The following is a 25,330-nucleotide window of genomic DNA, read 5'->3' as shown; positions in this document are numbered from 1 at the left end:
GGATGCTGCACAGTCCCATGACCAATCTTATCCACAAGATGCTCCCAAGTCACTAGCTAAGCTTTTAGACAAGAAATATACTGTTAGGAGACTACAACCAGATTCATACGAGACCCATAATTTGTTGTTTGTAACACTTGAGTTAACTAGAGTGTGAACTCCATGGGCTGGAAATATATGTGACATTTTAGAATTTAATTACATCATCTCATCTCGACTTTATCAATCTCACTCTTGAGTCGTGACTCCATTAAAAGACCTTACATAAGGATAGTCCAAATAACATTTCTCAATAGACTTCATTTTCAACTCTAAGGACAAAAAAAATTATCCAATCATAATTAGCAAAGGTGATAATACTGTTTTATCCAATCTGAGCCTGCTTTTAAGTTCAACTTTGCGGACATGTGTAGAAGTTATTAGAAAGTGAAATAAATAGAATGACATAAAATTAATAAAAAAAAGTGATGTCATTTCCGATGGCAGTTGTTGGGTTAAAAGAAATGAATAATCTAGAAGAAATCAACCACAAATCTTAATCATTATATTTTATTTGTGGAAAGATATTGCTTCTCCATCAATTCAATGGCGATTTGTGTTCCTAATCCCATTGTGTTGGGCATAACGGTTGAGAATAAAAGTGTGGCGTAAAAAGGAAGCTCTTTTCATCTCCCCCACCTCTCCTTTTTCAAACCTCTTATATTTTTTTTATACCACCTTTACTTTTCATTCCATTCCATTCACGTACTCAAACGATGTAATTAATTAAGCTTAAGTTACCACCAAATCCTAAACTTAACTACTGAATACATGGAGTAAATTTGACTTATTTTCACCTTTTATCCGTGTTAAAATGTAGATTCATATGCTAATAATACAAACCTCAAAAAAAAAAAAAAAAAAAAAAAAAAAAAAAAAAAAAAAAAAAAAAAAAAAAAAAAAAAAAAAAAAAAANATCTTTTTCCCAAATTAAACCAAGAATTCTCATTTATATTTAATTTGAATGGTAGACTAGCTAGAGTGTAATATTATATTAGGAGGGGAATCCCAGTAGGGGTTTCTTTTATTTATTTATTTATTTATTATTATTATTATCAAAAGAATAATATATAATTTGAGGGTTGTTGGACTAAAAACATTTGAAGAATATTTTATATTTATAGAGCTGAAAGTTTGGTTAGTTGGTGTTGTCGAAAGAGGGTTTGTAGGGAAGTATTAATACAAGTACTTCCCTTTTGATAAGCAGCCTATAACCATGTCGTCAAATTCACATATAATCTAATTATGTGTGAAGATTTAATTAAATACGTGTTAATTATGCTAATTACATATATCTTGTATTTTGGAAGAGGAGTGCATATAATGTTAGTCTCATAGAAAATTAAAGGAAAATAAGATTTAGAAACTAGTTTGATTTAACCTTCGTAACACGAAAGCGTAAGAAAAAAAGAAATGAAAAAAAGTAAAATTTATAATATTTTGCATGGAAATGGAAAGGTAAAAAATTGTACACGTGGAGGGAGAGAACCAGGAAACTGGAAATGAAAATGTATTGGGTGGAAACTTCAAAGAATAAGCAAATCAGTTGTTTAGCTGAAATTATGACTTTCCTCTCCTTCTCTCTGCTCTTAAACTCAACACTGCTCAGCTGACATGACCAACTTTCTTCTCTTTTAAATTTAATTAAACACAAACCCTCCTCCAACAAGCAACCCCCTTTTTTTTTTTTACTCTTTAATTTAATTTAATCCACTATTTCCATATATACTCACAACTCGAAAAGGAACCGTTTCAATGTGTTATGAACTATGACTCTCAACAATTGTATGATATTATCTACTTTGAGCATAAACTCTTGCGACTTTGTTTTGGATTTCTTGATTATAAACTCATGATTAGACGCGAGACTTTGTTCCGATTTTGTATTGGAAAGTCGAGATTTAGAGGATTAAAGAAATGTGGAGGGGATTTGAGGGTTTACCCATATTCCATAGCGATGGTGGACAGAGAAGAAAAGGACGAAAGGATCAACAAATGCCATTGACGAATGGATTCACACTTGAGCTTTCAATCACAAATCAATACGTCTTTAGGTTATTATCAAAATACATTTCCAAAACTTTACATTGTTTGCTTCACCAACTTCTTCTCTAACCAGCGCCCTTCTCCGTCAATAACTCTCATCATCACTCCCTTATTTTAAAAAATATATATATATATAATTGTTAAATCTACTATAATCTATTATATTATGTTTCTGACATGCCACCAAAATCTTGTAAGCTTCTACTCTTGTTTTCAATGCAAATTCCATAACTCAAGGAATTTTGTTTATATATTATAAATCACGAGGAGTCAGTCCCACATCGACTAATTGAGAGGTTGATCATGGATTTATAAGTAATCAATATATCTCTATTGGTATGAGGCCTTTTAGAGAAACCAAAAGTATGTTAGATGAAAACGACTCTCCACAATGGTATGATATTGATCACTTTGAGCATAAACTCTCACGGCTTTGCTTTGGGCTTTCCAAAATGTCTCATACCGATGGAGAGAGTATTCTTTATTTATAAACCTATATGATCATTCTCTAAATTAGCCGATGTGGGACTTTTATCATCCAATAAAGCAAAGTCACGAGAGTTTATGCTCAAAGTATACAATATCTTATCATGGTGAATTTTTAAACTCAAACCAGCACTTTAATTTCCTGCTACAAGCAACCGCGTTTAACTAAAAAAAAAAAAACACAGAAAAACCCGAAGTAATTTTTAATTACAGCATATCTGTGGTAGTTAGTAATGATCTACAAAAGCTAATATTTTATTTTTGCATATTTTCTTCTTGGTTTTACCTTCGTGTTTAATGTTATGGAGCTTGCCATTCTTACAAGAAACTAAGAATTCAAAGTTGTAATCACAAGGAGACTGATATTTCATAATATGGGTAGCTACTTTATTAGACTTTATGAACTCCAGATTCAGGACCAAACAACTATATATTAAAATATTAATTTCCTAGTATATATATATATATTAAGAATCCCCAGAAAATACCATATACATCAGGATCCACTTTGTGTCAATAACCATAATATTAACTTCGTTTTTGTCGTCAACATTTTGATACACAAAATTGTTAGGTACTTCAAATCAATTATTTAATCCTCCAAATTTTAGTGGGACTCTGTGTTAATATAAACTTCAAAAAAAAAATCGTAGGTTGGGCCATGGACAGATATTATTTACGTAAAGTTTAAATCGCTAAGGTTTTGGTACAGCCATGCAGACGAGGTGACGACCACGACTGGCCCCCTCTCGTTTGCGTGCATGGAATGCTTCCACTTCTACCAATCACAATGTGCCATCTGTTCCGCTGGTACTGAATTCCAATCACTACAATTCTCACGTTAATTAAATAATTGATTAAAACCCCAAAAATAGCCTCGAGAGAATTGAATAGTATGGATGGGAGACAAAAGGGGTAGCATTGGGATTTCACATGGGAGAGGAAATAATTAAATAGCGAATGGGGAAGTAGCACGTCAGCCGGCTTCCATGTGCATGGAGAAGTGGGGACCATGGGACAAGAAAGACGGTGTTGTGTATAAATTGAAAGGCTATGGTTAATAGGTTGGAATGGAGGAGGCAGCTGAACCATAAAACTCTGAACCTAGTAGAAGAAGAAAGTGAAGCTTATTAGAAAATGGGAAGGAGCCCTTGCTGTGATGAGAGTGGCCTGAAAAAGGGACCTTGGACCCCTGAGGAAGACCAAAAGCTCATCAAACATATCCAAAACCACGGCCATGGCAGCTGGAGAGCCCTCCCCAAACTCGCCGGTATGTGCCTCTATCTCAAACCCCAACTACTCCGTTACGTTGCTCCTTAGTCTATTTAATTTGGAGTTGGGACTGTGTTTTTCAGGGCTTAATCGATGTGGGAAAAGCTGCAGATTGAGGTGGACAAACTACCTGAGGCCAGATATAAAAAGGGGCAAATTCTCTCAAGAAGAAGAGCAAACCATTCTCAATCTCCATTCCGTCCTTGGAAACAAGTAAATTTAAATTAAAACTATGTTTTTACAAACTAATTATATAATTAGGTCTTATTAACGTGTTTGGTTTGTGTTGTTAAATGAAGGTGGTCAGCAATTGCAAGCCACCTACCTGGACGAACAGATAACGAGATCAAGAATTTTTGGAACACCCACTTGAAGAAAAAGCTAATTCAGATGGGTTTCGATCCAATGACCCACCGGCCTCGAACCGACATATTTTCGAGTTTGCCACACATCATAGCCTTGGCCAGTCTTAAAGAACTCATGGAGAATCCCTCATGGGAAGAACAGGCATTGAGATTGCAAGCAGAAGCTCTTCAAATGGCTAAGTTTCAATACCTTCAATTCCTCCTTCAACCACCTCCCACCACATCTTCCTTAACCAATACTACTACTAATAATAATCCCACTGAAATTGAAATCATGAACTTAATCAACTCTCTCTTCGAAAACCAAATGACCACTCCAAATACTAATACTCCTCTCACCGCACCAACCACTCTCCAACCACTCGCCACTGACTCGGCTGGTCTCCCCTTTTCCCATTTGCCCAGCTTGGAGATAGTTCCAAATACCACAAACACTTACGAAACCCTGCCCTTCATTGCCAAGGAAATGTGCGGCCAAAACAATGAAGTTTCTGGTCCTAATAATTGTTCGTGGCAGCTGCCTTCCTCTTCCACCACCCCATCGCCACCCGCCGTCGATCCACCGTTGCCGCCCCTGAATATTATTCACGACGGCCCTTCTTCAAACAGCAATTATGGGGATGCATGTAGCACTTCAAGCTTTGCTGGATCCTCCGCTTCCATTTGGCCAGACCACCTCCTCCTTGAAGACGCTTTGTTTCATGATATTCCTTCGCTTTAGAATTGGATATATCATATATTTAATGCTTTTTTGTAACTATCTGGGTGCCTATATTTTAAATTAAACAACATCTGAGGATTTACTTATGCTGCCTATGTGTTCATATTATGTATAATTTTTCTATGTGGGAAAGAATTTCAGTACATCAAATTGCAGATTTTAATTTTTTTTTTTTTTTTAAAAAAAAAAATCATGATCTAGAAATAAAACTTCGTTTTTCATTCTTTCTCTAAATTTCATTAGCTTCATAGCCTCATTAATCAGTATTTAATCCATACTAATCATTCACCAAATTTAACCTGCAGCAGCTGACCTACTCTTTTTAATTTATTAAAAGTTACATTATTTGATTTTTTTTCTTTTTTCCTCTGGGAAATTTTGTTTCAGAGAGTTGACCAATGCGCCATTTAAGTTTCTAATCCATGACGTAATAAGGATACGTAAAGATAAAATAGACTTGTGAGATCCCTTATCAATTGGAAAGGAGAAACGGTTATGTAATGAACCGATAGTATCTACTAACAGTAGAATTGGGTAGGTTGTAGATAGAAAATGTGAGAGAAAATTGAGTCTTTTGACACATTGCTCTCACTCATTCCTTCCACAAAATTGAGTCTATCAAAGGTTTTACTCATAAATTTGAAGTACACACATTGAAGTCTTTTTGTTTTGTGTATGTTGATGTGGAGTAAATAATTGGGAACTGGGATAGAGTCAAACAACATTGTGGTGGCCAGCCTACCATTTGACTTTATATATATATATGTGAAACTTAAAAGATAATAGATGAATTAATTAACATAATATAATTGGATTGATTTAGAGTTGATCATAAGGAGACCCAAATTTTCTACTCTATGTTACCTTAAATAATTTAGAGTCTATGGTTATATGGGCATTACACTACAATAATCTCCAATAAATTAGCTCATTGATATCGATACTGGTTGTGCCTCCTTCTTCCTTGATTGATTATAGGGTTAAATCATGACAGATTATTATTGATATGATGGGTTGAAATTTGAATGGTAAACTCCAAATTATATTTTTAATCATTCATTTTATATTCCATTACTGTTAGGTCTTCTAATTATGTTACATTTTTAAATATATTAAATTGAAAACAATATGTTATTATAATGAGAGAGCGTTTTGATGAGGTCCAATTCCTTCATCTTCGTCAAACTACAATTCTCTACCTGACAATTTGTTATTTCTTTTTTTAAATAATTTTTAATTTCTTTTCTCCCACGACTTCTTATATAAGGCCAAAATTTTGAAACCTAATCCACTTATGAATCTCATGAAACAGTAGATGGGGGCTGGCAGTGCTTGGTACAAGTCCAAAACACACAACCATTGCCTTTTGACACCAATTATATAATAAATAATAGAATTCCACATTATTTATTATTATTTTAACAACATATTTACCGTGTTCAATTTTTTTTTATATAATTATTTGGGATGAAGACATTAATATCTCTTAATGGGCCCTTCTGAAATGGGCCCATGAAAAAATTGGATCGGAGCTGGACCTAACACGGGCAAATTCTACGCTTAGATCGGCCCATTAGATCAATACTATAAATTAAACTAAATTACATTTTTGCCCTTGAAGCTTGACGGTTGTATATAATTTCTCATTTATGGAAATTTGAGAGTTTAAATTTTTTATGGTGCAATTATTAAAGTTTGTAGGGGTAACTTTATTGCTCACGATTTAATTTTTACAAATAATTAAAAAGTTTAAGCTTTATGCAATATGTTTTAAATTATAGATAAATGGTAGGAAGAAGACAATTTTGTCTTTACACGATTGAGTTAGCATCGAAAAAAGAGAGGCGTGTGGCGCACACAGGAACTCACGTTGATGTACAGAGGAGAGCACGTGCGAAGAATAAAGAGGATTTTATTAATTGCCCAACACTCTACTTTCCTTCCTCCTTCTGTTTTGTTCGTCATTGCTTGCGTCATTTCCACTTCCTAGTTCCTACCAGTTACGCAGCCAACAAGACGGTGGTCCAACTCCTTCCGCCACCGTTACCCCACCTTCCGCCGTCGACCCCGCCGCCTCCCGTCTCTCATTTCTGCCTTTTCCCCATCCCCATCATATTACTTTTCTAACTCTCAATTATCTCTTTATTACGCTAAACGATGTTAACTTAAATATTAAAGTACGTCTATTAATTCTTAAAAAATAAATTATTTTATATACTGGTAATTTAAAAATGTTTAATACTTATTCGTCATGTAAAAATTTATATATCTGATAAATATATATTAAATCATTTTTAAAACTTATATAATTTAAGAGTTTTTCTGTAAGTTGTCCACTTAAATTTCAAATTTGAAGAATTATATACCCAAAAAAAAAAAATGTTAAAATATATCTTAAAAATTTAACCCATTTTAATAACTTTTCCATAAAAGTACTTTTACCAATACCCATCTTTATTGACTATTTTAAATGGTGAGATTTATTAAAGATTTCATAAATATTGTGGTAAGGTATAAAATATGAAAATTATTGAATTTAATCAATTTATCAAAATGATTAAAGTGAAANGGCATGTGCGCTAAATTGACTTGGCTTCTAATCAATGACAAGCACCATTGGAGGGGGAAAATCGTGAGAATAAGTTACAAGTCATCGACACATTGCGGTCGCCTCTTCCACCTATATAAATTAATTATTAAATATCTACGGATATTAAATTCTATTGATTGAATAAATAATGTATGAACAAAATTTAAATTCAATATTTTTAAATATATTCCTGAATTTGATATTAATATAGGAATAAATCAATATTTGATTACATATAAAGTATAATAAAAATGTCAACAATAAGAGTGATGGCTTATTTTTTATTCATAACATTTCATAAATATTTATCAAAATTTCTTTTAGCAATTTCATAAATTAATACAATTTCGCTTCTGCATCTGTATCTATTTCATTAATATAGTTTCTATTTTATATTTAAAAATAATATTTTTTAAATTCAATAATATTTAAAAAAAAATAGCAATTTCTGGATCTATTCAGAAGGTGAAGAATTAAAAAAATTAACTTTTATTTATTTATTTATTACAAGAGATATATTATGTCGGTTTTGTCATTAACACTTAAAATGAGTATTAATAATTAATTTAGGATAAGGAGATCTTTTTCTTTTTTAAAGATTAAAAAGAAAATTTTAAGATGGTCCGTTCTTAATTTGGTAAATTAAGACTCATTTATAATTGGCAGTAAATATAAATAATAAAATGAAGGGAAAATATTTTATTCCCCTTGGTTTTCTGAAGGGAAAATATTTTATTCCCCTTGGTTTTCTGTTGACAAGTAAACGCAGGCTAATCCGTCTCCGTTGATCCAAAGTCCCGGTTTCACTTTCAATGAACAACAGCCCGGGTTCATCGATCTACGTACCACCAAAACGACGCCATTTTGAACATCCCACAATAAGTCGAGTGAGTCCAGCATTTAAGTCAAATTCTCCTCCTTCTCTCCTTGCAACTTCCTGGCTGTACCAACACTCCGACTCCCCATGAATCATCCCACTTCTTCAATGGAATTTTCCGGCGATCCACTTCCGATGAGTATGATCGGAAACGGTGGCCCGCTGGTTCCGTTGCGAAACCTCTCGAAGATCCGTTCCAGAATGGATGCCGTCCAAATATTCCTATCAGATAACATCGACAGAGAAGTTCGTATTAGCAATCAGCAGATGGATGCCGTTTCATCTGAAATCGTCACTGCAATCCAACAGATCATCGTCAATGGCGCCGCTCTTCTAACCTGCGCCCGAGAGGAAACCCCGAGTACGCTGGATTTGACGGCTTTGACGACTCTAACTCATCCGAATCCTGTAGCAGAGAAATCAATGGCGGAGATGAAGGTCGAGGGAGATGAATTCGAGCCGGATAGGGAAATAGTGGAGTTGGATGCGATGGAATTGCTAGCGGAGCACATCCATTTCTGCGAAATCTGCGGGAAAGGGTTCAAGCGCGACGCGAATTTGCGGATGCATATGCGTGCCCATGGGAATCAATTCAAGACCCCAGAGGCGTTGGCGAAGCCGTTGGATATTGTTGGTGCGAACCGCAGGGCGAAACAGAGTCGGTTTTCTTGCCCTTACAACGGTTGTCCGAGAAACAAAATGCACAAGAAGTTTAGATCACTGAAGTCGTTGATTTGCGTAAAAAATCACTTCAAACGGAGCCACTGCCCTAAGATGTTCTCCTGCAATCGTTGCAACAAGAAGAGTTTCTCTGTTATGGCCGACTTGAAGAGCCACTTGAAGCACTGCGGTGAGTCCAAGTGGCGGTGTTCGTGTGGAACCACCTTCTCCCGTAAGGACAAGTTGTTTGGTCATATGGCGCTGTTCGAAGGCCACATGCCGGCAGTCGCGGATGACGACGATGGAAAGGGGAAAACATCCGTCACGGCAGCAACGCCGGAGACGGATGAAGATGGGGACTCTAATCGAATTTCGAAGGATGTTAATTTCCCAAACGCGTGGAATGGTTCGGATGATGGATTTTTCGAATCATTTCTGGATGGGTTTGGTTCCATTGAGAATCACTGTTTGCAAGAGGTGCTGGGACTCCCATGTAATTTCGATTCGGAATCGGAATGGAAAATTTGTGGTTTTTGAGGTCTGTTCAGAGATCTGTAGATACGAAATTCCTTGCATATATATGGAAAATTTGATTCATTTGCCTCCTGATTATTAGATTCGTCTATATTGAAACTGGATTCTTGGAACGATTAGTACTCGGTATCAAATTATACACGAAATCTATAGTTGTGTAAAAAAGTTTGTTTCCATAAATCCTGTGACCATTTTACTGTGGGAGGGGAAAAAAAGGTGTAAAAGTAGTTGTGTAAAAAAGATATTTAGGTAAGGTAAAAGGATATTTGGAAGGCAGGTTCTTGGAACAAATACCTTAATACAAAAAGGACATTGAATTTGGTGGAGGGGTAGGAAGAACGAAGCATGCGTGTGTGAGAATGGATGGAGTTTCACGAGGATCACAACCCCACTAATAACTATCTGCAACGTAGTTTCCAAGTCTACATATCTTCTGGAGCTAACAAATATCGCATCATTAACAGAGAACCAAAGCACCCCAACTCGTTAAAAGATATAGATTCAATCTTCAGATCTTTTGCAAAAGCTTGTGATTTTTGTGAAAACCGTGAAGCTTTAACTCTCCCAAACTAGATATAAATAATGGTCATTCCCGCAATCCCACAGACGACAACGATACATTATTTTTAGAGAACTTTTTTTTAAAAAAGCTCAGATGTCTGTCTCTTTGGAAGCTCTGGCAATGGCCGGGATGGACTCCGGCGACTGGGGCATAGATGTTGAGGAATGGGAAACCCAAGACTTGGACCGCTGCCCTCCCCCGTATCTCCTCGCCGAAGAACGAGATGACGATGAAACTTCAGAACAACCAGGTCGTTCTGAGCCACCGTCGCAGAGTCGCCGGCGATCATGATGCCAGTTTAACGATAAGTCATCGCCCAGTCTTTTTCTCGTTTTTTTTTTTTTTTTTTTGGGGCATGATTAGTGTGTGTGTGTGTGTATATATATATATATATATATATATATACACACATATTGTATGCGCTGGAGAAGGAAATGGGAAAAATAAACGACGAGCTCCCCATGAAGGAGGTGTACATTTTGAATATGTATATATAAACAATATTTCTACTTTAATTATTTCTGATCAATTTAATTTTCAGCCATATTTCTCTCTTTAATTCCCTCAAGCCTAAACGGATTCTGAATAATTTAAAGAAACTAATAAAAATAGATATTTCAAAAAAAAAAAAAAAAGGGCGAGTATCTCTTCAAACTTTCTCAAATCGTGTTTGGAATTAAATTAAATTTAAGTATTGATTATGAATACGACGTGAAATTTGAAGATAATTTTGATTTTATATGCCTTAATTTCTTATCCCAAGTTGTTTCTTCACTAAAATTCATCAAAATCCTTTTAGAAAATAACAAATTTACACTACGTTCAAGACACTTGAGTTGGATAATTTTTCCTGCCTATCGATAGAAAAATATTAAGAATATATGATTTGTAGAAATTGATTTATATTATGTGCACTGCAAGGAATTTAAACATAACACTTATCATATCCATTTTACAAATTATAAGCTGAATATTTATTTACGAGAAAAAAAGAAAAGAAAACAAAAGAAACGGAGAGTTTGCCAAGGAAAGCCAAAGGACGAGATTGGTTCTATTTTTGGAATGCACTTTCCTTTTGTCTGTCCCACATCGGTGAAGCCTCAAAGAAGCAAAGCGCGCACCACTTATAAAATGAAATCAACGGGCATCGTTGAAACATACTTACCTGGACGGGGCTTTTGGGTGATCATGAAGACCCATAGCCTAGGTTGGTGACCTCCATTGCACTTCGGAGGGGTGCCCGCCTAAGGTCTGTCCAATGTGGCAGAGCCTACGTCATAATTTGTGGCAGTGGGGGCCTGCGTTCGCGCGGCCCCTTCCTTAGTTATGGGTACTAATACTTGTGTCATTGCTTGGGAAGGTGGGAGGAGGTGGAAATGGGGCATGAAGGAAAGGGGTGTTAAGGATAGATGGCGATGGAGTGCCCAATTTATGAAGTAATTCAATTAATGTAGTGTTGCATGAAAATGTTTCATACCTCGGACCGTCAACTTCACGGAAACCTTGAGGATTATTTCAAGGGCCAAATTTGACAGTAAACTGGGTATGGGGGTATGGGTATCCAAAAGTAGGTTCCCTTTTCATGTAGACAGTGACATCTTTTGGAACTCGGTTCAAGCATTCGCAAGAATCTAATTGGGTATGTGTTGCATTATTTAGCTTAGCAAATTGCGATATGGCAGTAGATGATCAAGGTGTTCTTACTGTGTTCATTGTGCACGGCTTTGATGTTTTACATACATGTATGTAGAACTCTCTGTTCAAGTCAATTTTCAAGTTTGTACAATCGGTTTACTTTTTTTTTAATGGTGTTTTTGAGCTCAAGCACTCTAAAACATTTAATAATGGTTGCGTAGAGAACATTAGGAAATGAATAGAAAGGGGACTAAAATTTGTATAATCAGTCCTGTGATTGCTTAGTTTATACCCATTTATTTGGAAATAAATAGTCAAAATCAAATATTTGACCTGGAAACTTGATTCTCTTTCAATTGTAACAGTTTCATTTTTATTTATTTATGTTTGTTTAGATTCTTATAACTTATTCTGTATTACTTGACCAACAAAAGAAGAAGAAAAAAAACGACGCACTAGAGAATGAGGTATCGATATTAAATTTAAAATATGGATAACATTTGAGGGCTCTAATTTTGAAATCAATGAAGTGGTTTGACCAAAAGCAATGACCCGATCTTAACTCTATGATACTCTTAACTCTTAACTCTATGATACTCTGGTATCTTCATAGGTTTGTGTAGTCCATTTACATATTTAAATATATATATATCTGAATTGTTTGTGTAGTCCATTTACATATTTAAATATATATATATCTGAATTGATTTATTATTTATAGAAGTAATTAAAATTTATGCTGAATTGGTTGCTTTGACCAAATATTGTTGGTTCTTTCATCAATTATTTCTTGAAAAAAATGTTGAAGGTTTTTAACGAGTCTAATGGTTGTTTTAAATAAAATTTTAAAATATAATGGGTGTGCCTTTTGTCCTATATAACCATTTAGCTTTCTACCGTCTCCCACTCATCTCCAGAGCGTCAATCCAAATTTCCAGAGCCGGAGAGTAAATTCCACTTCTCATACAATTTTCAGGATTTCAATTTGTTCCTGTTCTTCAGTTGGGTTATTTTGATCCTGTTCTAGTATAATGGCTCAGTGTTTTAGGTATGGATCGATCATGGAGGCGTGGTACCGTTCCTGTTTCTCCAGAGTGGGTCTTAGATCCGCCACCACCGATCTCGGAAACGGCACCGTCATGCACTGCTGGATCCCCAAAACCCGCAGAGAAACTAAGCCCAATTTGGTTCTGATCCATGGCATGGGAGCAAATGCAGTGTGGCAGTGGAACAAATTCGTCCGCCCACTCATCGCCCACTTCAACATCTATGTCCCTGACTTGGTCTTCTTTGGGGAATCCTACACCACCCTTTCCGATCGCTCCGAGGCATTTCAGGCTCGGTGTGTGATGGGTGTTTTGGATGCTCATGGAGTACGGACTGCAAACGCGGTGGGGATAAGCTATGGTGGGTTTGTCGCTTATAGCATGGCTGCACAGTTCCCTGATAGGATGGAGAAATTGGTGCTCTGTTGTACTGGTGTTTGCTTGGAAGATAAAGATATGGAAGATGGGATGTTCCAGGTGAAGTCCGTCGAGGAGGCAGTGAGCGTCTTGCTTCCTCAAACGCCGGAGAAGTTGAAGGAAATGATCCGTATTGCGTTTTTCAAGCCTATTAGAATTGGACCCTCTTGCTTGGTCAACGACCTTATCGATGTAAGTAATTAATCATTCAGTTTATTTCTCTGATTTTTCTGACTTAACATTTGCATCTTATGAATGGGTTTCTGCCAAATTCATGTCTTTCTTGGTTATCTCTTTGTGCCAAGCATTGATCTGAAAGAAGTTCAGTTTTGTTTCAAGGATTTTGAAAACTATGTTGACTCATCCAAATTGCTTACTTTAAAATGTCATTTGGTTGTGCTGTAGGAACTGTGTACCGAGTACCGTGAACAAAAGAAGGAGCTGATCCAAGCATTGCACAAGGAAAGGAAGTTCTCAGATCTTCCCAAGATTACTCAGGTTTGTCTGATTGTATATTTTAGAAGATTTCAGAGTTTGGATGTGCTTTTAAAATTTGTTCCACTCTTCTAACTGGCTGATTAACAATGGATGCAGCCTACACTGATAATGTGGGGAGAAAAGGACTTGGTATTCCCCATGGAATTGGCACACAGACTCAAAAGGTGAATCTGATGAACTTGTGTTAATTCTTGTTTGGGTTTATGTCTTTATTCTGGTGTGTTTCGAGTAAGAACTGAAAATTTAGTTGGTTCTTTTGGGTAATATCTTCAATTTTGCTATTGATTTCTACAGCCACATAGGTGATGGTGCGGAACTAGTGGTGATAAAGAAAGCAGGGCATGCTTTAAATATAGAGAAGCCCAAGGAGATGAACAAGCTTATTCAGTGTTTCCTTGTTGATGCTCACCAATCAAGCCAGGCCAAAATTCACCACCAAAATGACCCCAAATCTGAGTGAAAGTTTCTACTGAAATTGAAAATGGATCTCCCCCGGAGCTTTCAATTTCTCTGCTTCAGTCCCAACTTCATGGTGGCGTTCAGCTGCTGCTGCTTCTACTTTTATGTTGTAAAATTAGTGTATATTACCAATTTGTAGTTAATGTAATGAAGTTTTATAATACTGAAAAGGTGAGGAGCTTTGGGAAGATTCTACTGTATACGAACTGAACTGTTGTTTAGTGTTGCATAAGAGTCGTAAATCCTGCTTCAGTCCCAATTTCATATCGCGTTTTAGGCCTGCTCCGTTCTCTTATTATCCATTGGTTCATTGCACTGGGTTCCCCTCTGCTCTATCAACTGAACTAAGATCGGTGTGTTGTTCACATAAACCACGTTAACGATAAATTATTTGTTGAATGAAGAACCTTTAAAAAGAATGGAATCAAAAGTTGTCAAGTTGATATTATTATAATACAAGAGGGTACGATTGAAAAAATATTATAATCAGCCAGACTTTGAAGTTTCATCACAAACAACGGTCACAGCCTGCTTAAAAACTAAAAAGAAAGGCAAAGCAGTCCGTCGAGCACCACCACCCCCAAAATTTATATTATTTTTGTTTCAAACTTTGAATATACCTTTCTTTTTCCTTTTATTTAATTTTAAGGTCAACAAATTTGGGAACGGTCGGTCAAGAACTTATTATCTTCTTATTTTGATCAATTCTTTAGACTATAATGACGCATATATAAAAGTTGTAAAATTATATTTTTTGTTTAAACCCAACGATGCTATTTTGTTTTCTTTTCTTGTTCGTCCTGTCTCTCAATTATTGTCCCTAAACTATTATCCACTTTCTACTTTGATCTCTTAATTTAGAATTAATTTGCAGGCCATGGATTTGCAATCTGACAACTGACATGATCCAATCTTTAATTTATTTCTTCAGGATTTTTAGTCCAATCTTTTCTTTGATTATTTTTCTAAAATTACTCCTGTTAATACCGCATAGAATCAGGGGCAGAGCAAATGTATAAAGTTCAAGGAAATGAGTAATAATTAATCCAAGAGCATGTATAAACTAAGCTCTGCAATATGTTCCTCTTCATGACTAATTTGCTTAAGCTAACTAATTAGCATGAAAGTGTTCCTTAATCAATCTATTGAAATTACCGTAGGATGAACCACCGACAGCAGTTGAATGTTCTGCTTTCCTTTTCCACTCTTCAGCATTTTGCCGCAACTCCTTGCCTTTGTCTCCTTCCATAATTTCCTTCAGAATTGCTATAATGTCTGTGCGCTTTACTTCATCGTTCAATTCCATGCCAATGCCCCAATGGACGCAAGCATATCGAGTATTTGGTTGTTGATCTGCAAAGAATGGCCAGCATATCAATGGCACGCCCCCGCATATGCCTTCCAAAGTAGAATTCCAACCACAGTGAGTGAGGAAAGCCCCAACTGATGGGTGTGCAAGAACTTGCTCTTGCGGACACCAACTTGCTAGAAATCCCCTGTTCTTCGTTTCTTCTAAGAAATCTTCAGGTAAAATAGCTGCATCACCCAAGACCATATCAGGCCTCAGTACCCACAAAAATGGCTGCTTACTCTCTGCCAGTCCCCATGCAAATTCTCTCAACTTTTGGTCCGTCACCGTGGTTAAGCAGCCAAAACTTACATACACAACAGATTTGGGGGCCTGTGTATCAAGCCACTCGAGGCATTTTTGGTCTTCCTTCCACACACTCAATCTTAATGGCTTCAAATGGCTTTCAGTTACTTCTCTGCTTAGTAAGGATAAGGGACCAACTGTGTATATTTGGGGAAACTTTGTTGAAATTGCTTCTAACACATCATGTTCAAGCTCGTCGAATGTGTTGAAGATGATAGCAGAAGAACTCAAGCAGTTTCGGGTTTCCGATCCCATGAAATCAAACATTACGTCATCTATGTTTGTAGTTCTGATGAAACTTGGGAGGTCCCTCAGGCGGATGTTTTTCATTCCCGGGATCCAATTGATGGGTGTGTCAAGTGTACCATCACTCAAGAATGTTTCATCTGGTAAAGAAATGGCAATTTTCTGGGATGAATAAAAGCTTAAACCAGGTTTTACAGATAAGATGATGATTTTCTTTCCAAGTAAAATTCGAACAGTAATATGTCCATGGCTATATTGAACTAAACCAAAACAATAATCATAATCAAACTTTTAACAACTAGTTTATCGCCACTCTGTAAATTCATGGACATCGCAATACATGATAAAAGTGAAGAAGCCTCAGGAAAGTTCATACCTTTGAACGGCAGAATTCCTCTTTGAATAAGCTCATCAAAATACAGATACCCCATGAAGCCACAAACAGAAGCAGTCCAAAACTGAACCTCTGGAATCCCCAACTCCTCAGCAGCCTTTATAGCAAAGCTCAAGACCCCATCAGCAATTATACAGCTTACTGAAGGCACCTCCACCGAGGAATTCAGCCCAGCCACCAACTGTTTGAATGGGTTAAAAAAGTTTCTCCTAGTTGAATCACAGAGAGTCGGAACATCTGGGGAGGCTTTGCGTTCAGATGGCGGCAACCCGTCTGGTATGACCCGGAACTGGAAATCGGACAAGCCCTTCATGACCTCAGGTCCCTGGGAGTGTCTTATGTGGTCGTGATAGAACTCGGGGATGACAAAGGTTATGTGGAAACCGGTTGAATGGAGAAGCTTGGCTAATTGCAGAAGAGGCAACGTGTGCCCTTGCTCTGGATATGGGATGCACACTGCATGAGGTTTATCCGCCACTGACTTGCTCATCTCGATCAACGAAGATGAAAAGCTTCAAGACCTCAATTTCGAAGAACTATGTTTTGGGTTATCGTAGTACTAACGAGGATATTCATGGGGAAAAAGTATCAGTGAAGAAGACTTATCAGGAATGAACAGTACTTATGCCACGCTAGGCTAATTCTTTGATCGAGTATCAGACAATAAGACTTGCAGTTACGCTGGCCGATGATATTGATGGGGAAAAAGTATACATCTCGTTTCCAGCACTCTTCCATAAAATACGTAGCTTCATTCTTTGTTAATTTAGTTGAACAGCTTTCCGTTCTTGATATACCACCGACTCCACCGCCAAACAATCCTCATCCCCAGTCCGCCACCTGAGAAGTGTATAAAAGGGTGAATTAATTGGGCACCTGAGAAGGCTAATAAGTCCAGCTCCTCTTGTATCAACTAACCTTGACCGTGGACCAATACACAATGTCTAAACAGAGGCATGTTATGATGCCGATTCTGGTAGTGCATTCAAAATATTAATTTTCTAGAAAGGAAGAGGATTGGAAAAATAAAATTATTAATTCTTGTCATTCAAATATACATGTACACCTGCACATTGTGGAAATGCCAAAACAATCTCGACAGCAAAAAACTTCATAGGGAAGCTCCTTGGTTATTTAATCAATTCAATGTTGTGAACAATTTTCTATCTTGTAGTGGCAACATTTTGTAGCAGAGAGTCTCCGTCAATCTGCATTTATTGTGCCAAAATCAAAACCAAGAATAATGCCAAGGGATTAAATAAAGAACACAACATAATAGAGAAACTTAATTAGCTTACGTACCTTATGTCACTCAAGTCTGGATAGGTTGCTATCGCTTCTTCAAAATCCTAATTTCAATAAATCCAGATGGTGTCACCATCAGGGTTATACTTGGCCAAGTTTTCAGATAAGGGAAAACATATTGTTTTCGATCTACTTGTGAGTCTGGAAACATAACACATAACACATAAACTTCGGAGCACATTCTTACCTGGTTAGCTGTGGAAGTTGTGTAGGTTATGACACATTGCATTCCAGCCTTTGTTGCAGCCTAAAAATTCAAATAAGTTTGGAAAAGATTTTGTTAGGCCCCCAATTGTGAATACACATACTCGAGGAAGGGCAATAAAGGGAAATTGGTTAAGGTTGTCTGTGGATATTAGTGGGGCGTGTAGTATGGTAGTTCAGCGTAGGTGTAGACCTGGATACTGCGCTTGGGAAGGGTTTGTTAACAGCTTCGTATTCGGGTAGGAGATAGAAGATGGGAAGTATTTCGTAATGGAATAGTGTTCTAGGGAGAGATTACCAGCCCTCTCGAATAGGCTGGGTGTTTGGCTATTTTGTAATCGTTTTGCTGCTCGTTATTATCAATACAAATAGTAAGGAAGTCATCCTTACAAGTGGTATCAGATAATATAACAAAAAAATTTATATAAAAGTTTTGTTTTCGTTCTCCAAGTTCTCAATTTATAACATAATAGCTAAAGAACAATTGATATACCTGCAAGCCAATAACACTGTCCTCAACCACCAGGCAATCCCTTTCTAACACGCCTAGCTTCTGCAAGGCATATGTCACAGTTAAAATAATAATGCATGCCCGCTGCATGTCAAAAGAAGAAGGCCTCAAAATCCCGAACTATGTATTAGTTACTTTTGAAGCTGTTATATAAATGGATGGATCAGGTTTTTTTTCCTTCACATCATCACCTACAAGAAACAAAAGAACCTAAAAATCAATTGACTAGCAGGATTAACTGACTGAAACAAATGGATATCATCATTGATTTTTAAGGCAACCCTATCAGTTATAAGACAGGACTACGGAAACCGTTTGTAGTTCATCCACTGCATGGGTGGACACTCAATTATCCTACAGAAAAGGCTCTGATACATTCTTTCAAGCTTATCACCCTCACCCATGGATTCAATTATGTCCTCATTGTTGAATAGCTGTACGTCGAATCATGAACAGGAATAGTGCATGGCAGTCTTATATTCCACAATAAAGCATTACACGGGAAAAGCAGTAAGCTTAACAGCAAGAAAGCAACCAAGATTTTGAAACCGATCCTAAAATCAGAGAAGCACATTAAATTATTACCTCGATTAAAGGACGGTTGATTCTAAATTCATTAAAACAAAGTCTGAAGGCTTACAATTCCAATAAGACTTTCAAGGCAAAGAACAACTAACTTTTGGTAGCTGCAGAGCATACAGCAAGTTTCCTGCCCTACTAAACAATATGATATTTTACCTTAAATATCTTAAGCAACTTGAAGAAATGAAGTAATGACACAGGAAGTACAAATTAATGATAGAGTTGACGCAAAGAACGATTATAAAATAGGTTAATGATAAAATGAACAGAGAAATGTTCCCAACTAATTGGCAAGTGTTTTAGAAGAGGAACATGGATCGAACTACCACAGGTGATATAAGGCAAAAACAGGAGATAGCAAAAATAAGATGATATCTTCCCAAATGGGATAAGATAATTCAAAATTTGAAACTTTATCCAAGGAAAAAGCATGAAGGTTAACTTTATATTACTTACAGCAGACTTTGCCTCATCCATCAATCTTAGAACTCCAGGCCTGGGCTTCACCTGGTAGAATGAAAGCAATCTTTGTTACAAGCCACTCGAGCAGCACAATTTATAAGAGTTGCACAAACGAAGCCTAATTAATTGCTTACGGTTCCAGATTTGATTATTTCTTTGTACCTGTCCGTTTTCCAGTCCTACGATATCAAAGAACGGGAATTAATAAAATCTCTGAGAATCAGAGCACAAAGTGTATCACGAACTTGCATATTAGCACAAAATATATGGTCATATCCCTAGAACCAATAGATCAGTTTAAGAAGATAGCCTATGCCAGTACTAAACTTTTCCTTTGAATGCGCAAGGATGCTTGAACAGTACGTATGTACAATACTAATCCAGTTTTTTTTAAAAAAATCAAATACTAGGATACCCAATTTATATTAAACTAACATAAAATACGGAAGCGCTCATAGCCTAAACCTCTTCTCAGTAGCCAAAGGATAAAAACGTGAGCATCACATCACTATAACAATATCCTAAGTAAGGAAATTAAATAAATATGCCTGAAGAATATCAATCAACTTTGCTCGGTCCTCATCATTTTCCGGAGCCTTCTCGAGGATCGTTGAAGAGGGCCATCCATGCTCCTTGAAGTATCCAATGGTTTCAAAAAAAAAAAAAAAAAAAAAAAAAAAAAAAAAAAAAAAAAAAAAAAACACCAATAAACCACCGTGAACAAACGCAATACATATTACAAACAATGATGACAAGAAGAGAACCATACCATCGCATTTTCGGTTTACCGCCACCAATGCGGTTCTGGAGCTCGTCGTAGAACTCAATGCTCCAATTGAGAGGCTGCGACGTCGAATTAGGGCAACGAACGTCAAAATGAGCAAACGCATCGTTATAGGCTTGGCGATGCAAGTGCTCGGACTCGAGGATCACGCCGTCGCAGTCGAATATTAGAGCTTGTAAAGAAGCTGAGACTGAAAGGGAGAAAAGTTTGTGAGTGGTGGATTTTCTGGAGGCCCGGAAGTGGATGGCTGTGGGAGGAAGAGATCGCCGGAGAGGAGGGGAAACCAGATCAGAAGAAGAGGGTATGAGAGTGGGGCGAACGAGCATTGTAGTGATGCTCGCCATGGCTCAGAGATGGAAAACGAGGCCAGCTTCGAATTTCTGTGGCGCGGAATGCTCCCGGCAACTTAACGGCTTTTGCAACCGTTATATGCCTCAATTACGAACCCCTAATCCTCTTTACATTCCCCCACGAGTTCACAATGTATAGACTATTGGTGCGATCAACCCTTTCTCGATTAAGCTTTGAGTTTACTACATACTTTGAACTTGATTTAGATCTTGATCTTGAAGATCATTAATACGGTTATAATAAAGTAACTAATCCACGTGGACCCCAACCGATGTGGTCGTCACTTGTCAAGCGTGCAGCATGGAGACTTGTTGAGTCAGCAAATGGAGATCATAAGTTAATACATCTCTATTAATTCTAGTCGAAATTGACCTAGATAACATATAAATCTATAAATACTAGAATTTATTTCAATATTGTCAATCAATTATAAAATATATTTACAATTGAGATAAAATTAGTTTTATTTCTTTAATCATCTATCGAATAAAAAGTTTATAAAATGTTAATGAAATAATTTTTTATCCAACCTATTAATTATGGAGACTCACAAAACAAATTTCACGTAATAAATTTTAAATTGGTTTTAAATGGCTATTTATTAATTGATATATATATATATATATATATATTTCCATATCAAATAGAGAACAATACTTGAAAATAAACTATCAAACTCCATTATTTTCATCAGAGATGTGAACAAATAATAATTCCTGTAACAATCACCAAAGTAATAATAAATATGTCTGTAAAAGTTCTCACATCCCATTGATTGAGACTCCCAAATCATTTATTGCAAGTAATAAATAAAACTATTTCCCATGCCACAACATGGAGATACATAAATGTTAGCAAATTCAATTTTTCTTTTCAAGAACAATTTTCAAAGATCTCTTTTTTTGGAATAAAACTTTTCTTAGAAAATTATGTTACAAAATAAATATAAATATAAAAATAAAAATAAAAACGAACATCTTCCATTAGAAACAATTCAATGCCATTTACAAAACCAGGGGGAATGAAAGGAAGACCAAGCCTCTATACTGGACATGCAATTTGGTCTAAGGATTGAAGAAGCGGTTCCCACAGCGGCATTTCCAACTCAATGGCTTGTAAAATGAGTATCTGTTCCCTTGAAGAGACGAGTCAAAAAATCTCATTGGCAAAGCCGAGGGCGAATCCAACCGGCCGGCACGGCGAGGCATACTAGGCACCTGCACCGCCATGCATGGGTGGCACTCGTTGCACTTGTTATGGCAGCTTGGTGGGGTGGATCCAAGCCTGGTTTTGTCTTCGAAAAATATACCCTGATCAAACCAGCAAGCATAAAAACTTGTCAATAAAAGAAACATAAAAAAAATGGAAAGAAAGCCATGGAAGAGAAAGAGAAGGCATACTGTGGGAGGAGGAGAGGCCGAGAGAAGAAGAAGAAGATGTACAAGCACAAGAAGTAATGAGGTGGCCCAAACAGTAGCCAAATTCATGGTAGTCATCCAGTCATGGATACCCAGAACTCATGGATCCAACGGTGGAAAGGAGTAAAAATCATACGTAATAAAGACCCAGTTGCCACACTTTTCTGTTACTTTGCTCCACTTCCACCAATCGCACCACAACCACAAGTAACTGAGAAAGTTCTAAGTAAGAGGGCAGATTGCAGCAGAACGGTGAAAGGAACAATACAGTGAGGGAAAAACAAATATGGAGTATTCACATCACATACAAAGGACGCCCTATTCTTCCATTGTACAGCTTTGTAACAGCTTTAGGCTGTCAATCACTAGTCTGGCTGGCTGCAAAGGGACCGCATTTACTCACCCACTCTCCCCTTTGCATTTGTTTCACTCTTCTGCAATCTTCACTGCCATTGATTTTACATTACAAATGCTGCGCTGATGGGCATGCAGCGTCTACCTCATCTCATCTCCCAAGCAACCAATAATAGCAATGGAATGGACTGGACCATTGAGATTTATTTGCTATTGCCGCGCCTTTCTCTCTCCCTTCTCCTCTGACTGTTGACCAAATTTGTTTGTGTTGTGAAAAAAACCGTTCTCTTCATCTACCAAGGTACGCCAATGTCCAAGAATATTGAGCACATGTTTTGAATCACTAAACTTCAAACTAGCATTTGTTAATAGCTCTTCCTTCAACGCTTCATTGCACCAAAGCTGCTCATATAGGAGATTTATTTATCTCCAGTCTCGACTTCACGAAGTATTTGAATGTGCATCCGCAACTGATTCTGTGATTACAAAGTAAGCTTGTCATCCAATTCTATATATTCCTTATGCAACTATAATACAACTAGTTTACTCAGCTGCAAAATTCCGTAATCCTAATTTACAATATACACTGTTGGACTTGGGAGTCACATTTTTCTATATGAATGTAACAATTACTTATGGCTCAAACAGATAACTATTGATGAATGCATTTAATATCCACACGTTGGCAATCTAAATAAAAACAATGCAAGTGAATTTGTTTGGTCTGATTCAAAACTTAACCTGTACCAATGTCAAATATCAAACCTTTGATTCAACTGCCTAAAAAATCGAAAAAACTGACCAAGATAGCCTATTGAAATCTACCAACATCCAACTGAACAAAATGCTCAAAATATTTAAAATTTTATAGAACAGGCGACCATAGTTGATCCAAATGAATGAAAAAGTGTCAAGTCAGCAGATCCTACTCGCCCAGAATATAATACAATGATGTGTGATAAAGAATATGCAGTGTTTGCTGGTAAAAGGCGAAAAGAATGCTGCAAATAATCTGCCACATTCCTCGACTCTCTTCAGACCTGTTGATTTGTTTTTACAGGGAAATTTGTCAACTAAGTTATCAAATGCATCAGATCATTCCGAAACATTACTGAACTCCAAGAAAAAGAGCTTGGGACGCAGTGGGAAAACTCATTATGAACGTGGGCCTTCTCATGTTTTGGGCTCCCTGTACTTAACAAAGAGAAATCAATAAACCGAACCTGAAGAACTTGGCTGTTACATGCCTCTGTCGAACACCAGCTTCCCTTCCGTAACGACCTAATTGTATGGTTTTGATAGTGCAAGTGTTGCATATCGTAGCTTCCATGACATGAAAAAAGCAAGTTGCAGGTTCCCAGCCTGACGTCTCTCCATTTGAATTGCCGTCCACGCCCCTGTAAAAGTTCCCTGGAAAGGACTCCACAGAATCTCAGCTACGACTGAACCTGTTGACTTGTTCATATTCAGAAAAGATTAGAGAGGATAAATTCAAATGAAGGATCGCATACAAAGCAGACCGACTGAACTTAAGAGACCGTCAGATATCCAGGAAGAATAGTGCTCGCTCAGTCTGCAACTCTGAATTTACTGTTGGCCTGCCGACGACATAGACGAGAATGAGAAATTAAAATTACAGCTGTTAAGCAGAATGGATGCCACGGGCGCGGTGGAAGAGAGGGGAACTTCAGATGCAAATGGCTTTAAAAGATGGAAGTGGTTGTGAACCACCTTAAGACAACGAAAAATCAAAATTACAATGGTTAAGCAGAATGTTTATTTCATTATCACAATGACCCGTATCAAATACATTTCTCTGATTACACTTCCCCTGCCGCTGTACACTTTCTATCTGAGTCCAACTTTCATCCCATTAAATCGCACATTATGGAAACCCAAAATCTTTTCTGGCAAGAAGTATCAAGTGATCAATGCCATAGGCTACACTGCCACAAAACTCACATCCCGTACTCCTATTCTGTCATTGTGCAACAACTGCCATGGTAACTTGTATTAAAGAATCCTAAGCTATCTCCAGTCTCTTCTCCAAAGGGCTCAAGCGTCCTGGACTTCCTTTTGATTTAAGCGTTCGTCAACCAGATCATGCCTCCCAATAGAACTTTGTCCTCCACTGTGCTCCTGTCTGCTTTCCCATATCTTTCCCGACTTCCCTATTGCAAGAATCAATTCAAGTTGCTTTTGTTGCTGTTCCTACAAACCCTCACTCAGACAAGAAATCTAAATCAGATTAGATGCAATCCTATATGAAGAAATAAATCTTGTTGAATATGCAATAATCAGGCCAATTGATATTATTCTACCTTGCATTCTATTGTTCCTTTTGAGTTTTGAATTCTAACATCTTGAACACTAATACATTATGCTTTATCGGTAAATTGTATCCCTTTGAGTTTTGAATTCTAACTTCTTGAACACTAATACATGATGCTTATCTATAATCACGTAAATCACTCCTTGAAAAACTTAAGACCAGTGTATTTACACCGAATGGAAGACTTAAACCACCTGCATAGCCAGTAAGACTTTCTGGATTTCAGCAAGCTCCTTCTCCAAAATATCCCCTCGAACTGCTAATGCTCGAGTGGCCTCGAAAGTTTTTTGGGCTAAAGCTGCAGTCTTCAAAAAGTGATCAATACTTAAAGGTTATGGGAAATGGCATCTAATCTTAGCAAAATAAAAGCAATAAAGTTAATAGGCCAAGTTATGAAGATTTTTGTCTGCATCTTGACGTCGATTTTCACCCTCAACATGTTATTTCACATTGTAACCGAACCCCTGCAGCACATAAATTTTCTTCACCACCACACATGAACACATCCAAATCATTCCAATACAAT

General features: G+C 37.0%; 6 protein-coding genes and 1 non-coding gene across 10 annotated transcripts in view; 4 read left to right on the top strand and 3 right to left on the bottom strand.

Annotated features, from left to right (window-relative positions):
* Positions 1-3,632: 3,632 nt before the first annotated feature.
* Positions 3,633-4,930, top strand: LOC111804031 (transcription factor MYB41-like). Its single transcript, XM_023688695.1, has 3 exons — positions 3,633-3,841; positions 3,927-4,056; positions 4,143-4,930. The coding sequence occupies exons 1-3, from the start codon at positions 3,709-3,711 to the stop codon at positions 4,927-4,929; spliced, it is 1,050 nt and encodes a 349-aa protein (XP_023544463.1). The 5' UTR covers positions 3,633-3,708; the 3' UTR covers position 4,930.
* A 3,336-nt stretch (positions 4,931-8,266) lies between these two features.
* LOC111804030 (protein SENSITIVE TO PROTON RHIZOTOXICITY 1-like) lies at positions 8,267-9,668 on the top strand. The gene has a single exon (XM_023688694.1). The coding sequence runs from the start codon at positions 8,484-8,486 to the stop codon at positions 9,591-9,593; it is 1,110 nt and encodes a 369-aa protein (XP_023544462.1). The 5' UTR covers positions 8,267-8,483; the 3' UTR covers positions 9,594-9,668.
* Positions 9,669-11,309: 1,641 nt separating this feature from the next.
* LOC111804597 lies at positions 11,310-11,471 on the top strand. Its single transcript, XR_002816560.1, has one exon. It is a non-coding gene; the product is annotated as a U1 spliceosomal RNA (small nuclear RNA).
* A 1,198-nt stretch (positions 11,472-12,669) lies between these two features.
* LOC111803081 (2-hydroxy-6-oxo-6-phenylhexa-2,4-dienoate hydrolase-like) lies at positions 12,670-14,471 on the top strand. Its single transcript, XM_023687351.1, has 4 exons — positions 12,670-13,442; positions 13,656-13,748; positions 13,845-13,912; positions 14,043-14,471. The coding sequence occupies exons 1-4, from the start codon at positions 12,819-12,821 to the stop codon at positions 14,206-14,208; spliced, it is 951 nt and encodes a 316-aa protein (XP_023543119.1). The 5' UTR covers positions 12,670-12,818; the 3' UTR covers positions 14,209-14,471.
* Positions 14,472-15,221: 750 nt separating this feature from the next.
* On the bottom strand, positions 15,222-17,615 carry LOC111804565 (linamarin synthase 2-like). 2 transcript variants are annotated; one of them, XM_023689419.1, is made up of 3 exons: positions 17,420-17,615; positions 16,484-17,341; positions 15,222-16,247 (listed from the first exon to the last, which is right to left on the bottom strand). In XM_023689419.1, exons 2-3 carry the CDS (start codon positions 16,989-16,991, stop codon positions 15,319-15,321), a joined length of 1,437 nt encoding a protein of 478 aa, XP_023545187.1. In that variant the 5' UTR covers positions 16,992-17,341; positions 17,420-17,615; the 3' UTR covers positions 15,222-15,318. The 2 variants fall into 2 exon arrangements, with proteins under 2 accessions (XP_023545187.1, XP_023545186.1); XM_023689418.1 differs by having other exon boundaries at positions 16,484-17,615.
* A 6-nt stretch (positions 17,616-17,621) lies between these two features.
* Positions 17,622-20,808, bottom strand: LOC111804566 (haloacid dehalogenase-like hydrolase domain-containing protein At4g39970). Its single transcript, XM_023689420.1, is given in 13 exon segments — positions 17,622-17,709; positions 17,804-17,850; positions 17,994-18,053; positions 18,504-18,563; positions 18,657-18,712; position 18,916; positions 19,043-19,075; positions 19,162-19,196; positions 19,199-19,235; positions 19,560-19,610; positions 19,700-19,744; positions 20,114-20,197; positions 20,335-20,808. Coding segments are annotated over 13 exon segments (582 nt in total). The 5' UTR covers positions 20,338-20,808; the 3' UTR covers positions 17,622-17,639.
* Positions 20,809-23,322: 2,514 nt separating this feature from the next.
* LOC111803592 overlaps positions 23,323-25,330 on the bottom strand; it is a 3,660-nt gene continuing 1,652 nt past the window's right edge. Inside the window, exons 2-4 of one of the 3 annotated variants that reach the window (XR_002816399.1) lie at positions 24,999-25,109; positions 23,696-24,683; positions 23,323-23,512 (exon numbers count right to left, since the gene is read on the bottom strand). Coding sequence is in view for 2 of the 3 variants with exons in the window: in XM_023688076.1 (XP_023543844.1) it covers positions 24,528-24,683; positions 24,999-25,109 (267 nt within the window). In the remaining variant the exon portion in view is untranslated. Of the gene's footprint in view, positions 24,711-24,998; positions 25,110-25,330 lie in introns of all 3 variants that reach the window. The other 2 variants (XM_023688076.1, XM_023688078.1) reach the window with 2 other exon arrangements.

The sequence above is a fragment of the Cucurbita pepo genome, chromosome LG10, assembly GCF_002806865.2.
Source record: "Cucurbita pepo subsp. pepo cultivar mu-cu-16 chromosome LG10, ASM280686v2, whole genome shotgun sequence".
In the NCBI taxonomy this organism is placed as follows: domain Eukaryota; kingdom Viridiplantae; phylum Streptophyta; class Magnoliopsida; order Cucurbitales; family Cucurbitaceae; genus Cucurbita; species Cucurbita pepo.
The sequence above is the reverse complement of the archived record's forward strand: the minus strand, read 5'-3'. Positions and strand labels throughout refer to the sequence as shown.